The sequence below is a fragment of the Camelina sativa genome, chromosome 19 (genome assembly GCF_000633955.1).
Source record: "Camelina sativa cultivar DH55 chromosome 19, Cs, whole genome shotgun sequence".
Lineage (NCBI taxonomy): Eukaryota > Viridiplantae > Streptophyta > Magnoliopsida > Brassicales > Brassicaceae > Camelina > Camelina sativa.
Genome location: NC_025703.1, coordinates 1,793,345 through 1,799,344, shown reverse-complemented (window position 1 = coordinate 1,799,344; position 6,000 = coordinate 1,793,345). Strand labels below are relative to the sequence as shown.

Sequence of the window (6,000 nt, the reverse complement as noted above, 5' to 3'; positions counted from 1 at the left end):
AAAAAAAAAAAAAAAAAAAAAAAAAACTATTACGCAGCTCCACCTTTTTTCCTTTTTCCTCGACTAATCAATCAGTATAAATAAGGGTAGGAGTTCCATCAGTAAGGATCACCCACAATCAATCAGTGAATTCTTTTATCTACTGTTTTCTATATAAGTTTGCTTTGATACCACAATCTTAATTTGAAAGAGACTATGGCAATCATTCGTGAAATTCTAGAGAGGGCTATCCAGGTAGCCAATCAAACTCTAGCCGTTACTCAACAATTGAAGAATCTGGAAGATGCTTTGGATTGGATTGAAGAGGCCTCGAATAGGAGCGATCGTGAATTAGATAGAATAGAGATGCGGTGTTCAGCGGCGCTTCAACAGCTGCCGTCAAAGGAAGAATGTCTAGCTAAATTTGCCACCTTGAATAACCTAATCGCTGACGTGGATGTGAACAATGTTGCCCAAGTTGCTTACGTGCAAACCGTTCTCGATGCAGCTTCGCAAATAAATGCGCATCAGCGTCGTAAAACAGCCAAACAAGAGCTCCAACTGCTAAAAAGACAAATCCAAGATGAAAGGCTTAGTTTGGAAGCGACCAAGGATCTGGTAACTACGGTTACGCGAAAGTATGATGAGAAGAAAGCGAGATATGCTGCTGCTCTTGAAAGAAAGCTTACGACAACTGAGTCGGATAACATCAAAAACATGATGAAGGACGACGAAACCAGGGACAAACAATACCGAAACATATTTGATCGGCTGAGAGATATGCACGAGACTAAACAACGTTACCTAGACTTACATTATCAAGTCATCAGACAGGACGTCAGGTCACTCCAAGAGAATTACGATTATTCACTACTCTACCCTTCTTTCCGAAGAATGTAATTCACCGCTCACTTAGCTATATATTATCTTGCTTTCGATTTTTGTGCTTCATTATTTTCAGCTTCCATCGTGATACCATAAAATTTTCCTTTTTTTGTTTGACTTTTGAATGATCTTATGTGTTTTTTCAACTAATTGAAATAAAATCTAAGAATGTCCCAAAACTCGCTCTAATCCTAAAATCCCTTACCGGAAGCATATACTGTATATCTGCATCTCTAGAACTTCTTTACGTATACGGTGTTAATTTAGACGTTAATAACACACAGTGGCCATGCATGATCTGGCACGGATGTTTCTTTGTTTGGTATCTATTTGGAATCCAGTAGTACGAGTTGAAAGCATTTACATTTTAGAAACTTGTCTACATCGATCATTTAAACTGACACTAAATTCACATGTATATGTATCAGACCCTTAAAATTAAACCTCGATCTTGTTAATGAGCTTTTTTGTTTAAATCGACGTACGGTATATTTGTTTCAAAAATATACATATGTTTTCCATTATCTAGCTACGTGTAGCTAGTACTTATTGGTTTTTTTCTTCTCAATTTCCCTTATAGTATTTATTACTTTAAAACAAGAACACTACTTGTATATGCAAACCTGTGTTACCTGTCATTATAAGTTGCTACGGGTTGGTAAGTAACCTTCTCTCATGTGCTTTTCACAGGCTCTTTTGTGATTCGGGTCAAGGCTTGATTCTGCATCCAGCAGGAGTTCGTCGGCTATATACTTTCAATGAAGGTAGATTCTTCGGACCTGATGTAACTAAAGAAACCTTTTATGATTTTTGTTTTTTTGAGACACATTGGCCTTTTGGTAAGAAACAGTGTAAAGGGTTGGTTTCATGTTGGTAATCATTTTTTCCCTTTATAATGTAAATTTTTTTATTGAGATCTAAAAAAAAACGAAAACGGAATTTTTTTAAGTAATGATCGAATGAAAGCCCAACAAGCATATGTCTCGTTAATAAGCTCATCTAGCCAACATTATTAACAGCAGATACGTCGGGTTAATCCAGCGGTGCCGGTGAAAATAAATACATTTTGGAAAACTACAAAACCTACCGTATTTAATTAACCAAAAGGCGTACAATTAGGAAAACTATTTAATTATGATTATGAAAAAGAAGAAAGGTTTTATTTATATTTTATTCATAGGCTTTTCATTTCCTCTCCTCTTCGTTTCATTCAGGTTTTTTTTGTTAATCTCCTTATGAATCTGACTCCCTGTGTAAGGTACAGTATTTTGAGTTCTGATTCCAGAATTATTATTTACAATTAGGTTGAGTGTTCAGAGAGTCTTGTTTAATTGCTCTCTGCTTTAGTTTCAATTTCTTGTCTCTGAAACGTTTATTAGCAGCGCTATATAAGTAGAGTTTTGCTTACTCTGAACGTTTTAAAATTAGGTTAATCACAATGAAAGTAATTAGTACTCTGGATTTTGCGTTGTGTAAGGACTATATATGAGCTATTGGTTCCTTTGGCTTATTAATTTTGTTTTCTGGAGACTTAATTGGCTGATCCGGGAGGGGGAGGTCCTGATAAGAGCGAGCGACAATGGTATTTAACAGAGAAGAGGCTGCGAGGGAGAAAATGAGGGCTGGTGATATTGTACACAAGTTATTGACGCGTTGCGTGAACTGTGGCCATGGACATACATACTCGAGAGAAGGTATGAACAGGTTTATGCGCTGTACCGTTTGCCAGAAATCTTACGTTGCGTGCAGCAAAGGGGATGAACCTAGTAGTTCAACCAAAAGGCAGAGAGGAAGCGTTGAGGAACTCGTCAAAAATGTTTCTGAGGTTGATGGCTTTGGTGCTGCTGAGAGTGAGAGGACTAAAAGAGACAAGAGGATGAAGCACAAGGCAGAGGAGGATTACACTCAGCTCCAGAAAAGGATGGATGAATTGGAAAAGCGTACAGATGAGTACACGCTTAAGCAACACGAGGGATTTATGCATGCAGATATTAAAAAGACAACGCATGTGGTTAAGCCAGCTGAGTCCAGTGACTTCATGAGGGTCATGGCAGATAACAAAGAATTTCTCTCCGTTTTGAGAAACCAAACGATCCGTCAATCTATTGAGGCCGCTAGAAGGCAAGCAGCTGAAATCATAGCTGGTTCTGAAAAACAGAAACATCTTCCACATGAGTTCAAGACAGTTCAAGACGCCTTACTTCGGAGACTTCAAAATTTAGAGACGAAGGAAACGCAACGGCAACAGAGAAGGCAAGAGCTCGAAACGATGGTTCTAAGAATACATGAAATTCAAAACTTGCAGACAAAGATTGCAAAACTTCATCATCAGCAACGTCTCAAGGAAACTCTCACTATAAAATTAGAGGAGGAGGAATCTAAGCAGCTACCAAAAACCTCTAGTCTACTTGATCTCATAGGTTTAACGAAGCAGGTTGAGGAACAAAAGATTGAGTTGGAATCAATAAAGGAACAGGTAGCATCTACAAACCGAAAACNTTGTTAATCTCCTTATGAATCTGACTCCCTGTGTAAGGTACAGTATTTTGAGTTCTGATTCCAGAATTATTATTTACAATTAGGTTGAGTGTTCAGAGAGTCTTGTTTAATTGCTCTCTGCTTTAGTTTCAATTTCTTGTCTCTGAAACGTTTATTAGCAGCGCTATATAAGTAGAGTTTTGCTTACTCTGAACGTTTTAAAATTAGGTTAATCACAATGAAAGTAATTAGTACTCTGGATTTTGCGTTGTGTAAGGACTATATATGAGCTATTGGTTCCTTTGGCTTATTAATTTTGTTTTCTGGAGACTTAATTGGCTGATCCGGGAGGGGGAGGTCCTGATAAGAGCGAGCGACAATGGTATTTAACAGAGAAGAGGCTGCGAGGGAGAAAATGAGGGCTGGTGATATTGTACACAAGTTATTGACGCGTTGCGTGAACTGTGGCCATGGACATACATACTCGAGAGAAGGTATGAACAGGTTTATGCGCTGTACCGTTTGCCAGAAATCTTACGTTGCGTGCAGCAAAGGGGATGAACCTAGTAGTTCAACCAAAAGGCAGAGAGGAAGCGTTGAGGAACTCGTCAAAAATGTTTCTGAGGTTGATGGCTTTGGTGCTGCTGAGAGTGAGAGGACTAAAAGAGACAAGAGGATGAAGCACAAGGCAGAGGAGGATTACACTCAGCTCCAGAAAAGGATGGATGAATTGGAAAAGCGTACAGATGAGTACACGCTTAAGCAACACGAGGGATTTATGCATGCAGATATTAAAAAGACAACGCATGTGGTTAAGCCAGCTGAGTCCAGTGACTTCATGAGGGTCATGGCAGATAACAAAGAATTTCTCTCCGTTTTGAGAAACCAAACGATCCGTCAATCTATTGAGGCCGCTAGAAGGCAAGCAGCTGAAATCATAGCTGGTTCTGAAAAACAGAAACATCTTCCACATGAGTTCAAGACAGTTCAAGACGCCTTACTTCGGAGACTTCAAAATTTAGAGACGAAGGAAACGCAACGGCAACAGAGAAGGCAAGAGCTCGAAACGATGGTTCTAAGAATACATGAAATTCAAAACTTGCAGACAAAGATTGCAAAACTTCATCATCAGCAACGTCTCAAGGAAACTCTCACTATAAAATTAGAGGAGGAGGAATCTAAGCAGCTACCAAAAACCTCTAGTCTACTTGATCTCATAGGTTTAACGAAGCAGGTTGAGGAACAAAAGATTGAGTTGGAATCAATAAAGGAACAGGTAGCATCTACAAACCGAAAACTGGACATGCAACAAGAAAGACTCAACACTGTTAATAATAATGTAAGATGGGTAGAGGATAGAATCCTCGACGAAGAGGCCACGCAAAGGGAGGTTAAAGAAACCTATGACAGAAGAAAACTTGACCTGGCCCGGATTAAAGCGGAACTGGATTACGAGAAGCGTGAATCAGCACAACTACAAAGGAAAATCAGTGACGACGTCATTGAAATCCGCCAGGCCAACAAGTCAATCGCCACTACTAGTTCAAGATTCTGATTACTCTCCAAGGAGCAAAATTTATTAGTTGCATTTCATTATTTCGTTTTTGCTCTGCTTTACATTATGTAGTGTGAGTTACACATTTTATCCTCAATCAACGCTATCTGTTTAAGTTTGAAGTTTCTTTTTGTGCAACAGAAAAAAGAAATAGCTCAAGACCACAATTGTTTCTATTCTATAATATACCAAGAGTTTTGAGCAATTATACCATGAATCGTACAAAAAATACAAAAATGCCACAATAGTTAATGGTTTTTTTTTCCTTTTTTTTTAATGAACATTGTTGTGTATTTGGCATTAGAAATGGAAATATATTTATTCTTTATATTATATGGTCGTATGTGTTCTCCATATAATATGTACGCATGTTAATCAAGTTTTCTATTTCATTCAAATTCAAAATCATTTTAGTTTCTTTTGTAATATGTTTTTAAACCACCACCTATAATGTCAACATGATGTGGGACGTTGTTTCACATTTTTTTTCTTCACTGAATTGGTATATTATGTTGGTTTTTTAAAAAATTCGCATCATAACACATATGAAAAAAAAAAATGAATAATGTGTTTATTCAAATGTTTTAAAAGTATGATCAAACAAAAATAAGAGGAAATTTTGAATAAAATATTTAAAATATCATTAATTATGCGGCTTATCAATCTCCTAGGTTAAACCGCATTTTTGCTGTTGTGGCTACCAAAACTCAAAATAGGTTTGCCAGCTTTGCTTTGAGTTGCATCGGGGAAGCATCCTCCTATGGTAACAAGAAGTTGGTGCCGGAGGAGCCTATGCCATCTTCAGAGTTTGCGTTCCAATTGTTTTGGCCGGACTAGTGAAGGCAGGGGAGCTGGGTTATGAGTCATACAAAGTAAGAAAGAGCTAATAAAGAAGAATGAGGAATGGGAGGAGCTACTAGGTGCTTTTGAACGTGGTGTTGAAACCAAACACATAGTCCCACGTAAGAAATGAAACATTTTTGACTTAGACTAAAACATATAATCCCACGTAATTCCACTTAGAGAGATAAACATATAGTCAAGAATATTCTTGAAATAATGTGTTTATGCAAATGTTCTAAATTATGATCAAACAAAAATAA

The 6,000-nt window shown here is 37.6% G+C and overlaps 2 protein-coding genes across 2 annotated transcripts; both read left to right on the top strand.

The window, feature by feature from the left end:
• On the top strand, window positions 2,444-3,370 carry LOC104767332. The gene has a single exon (XM_010491373.1). It carries the CDS (start codon window positions 2,444-2,446, stop codon window positions 3,368-3,370), a length of 927 nt encoding a protein of 308 aa, XP_010489675.1.
• Window positions 3,722-4,897, top strand: LOC104767331 (polyamine-modulated factor 1-binding protein 1-like). Its single transcript, XM_010491372.1, has one exon. The coding sequence runs from the start codon at window positions 3,722-3,724 to the stop codon at window positions 4,895-4,897; it is 1,176 nt and encodes a 391-aa protein (XP_010489674.1).

Coding starts and splice junctions, on each gene's coding strand:
- LOC104767331 (XM_010491372.1), top strand. CDS start 3,722: ATGGTATTTAACAGAGAAGAGGCTGCGAGGGAGAAAATGAGGGCTGGT.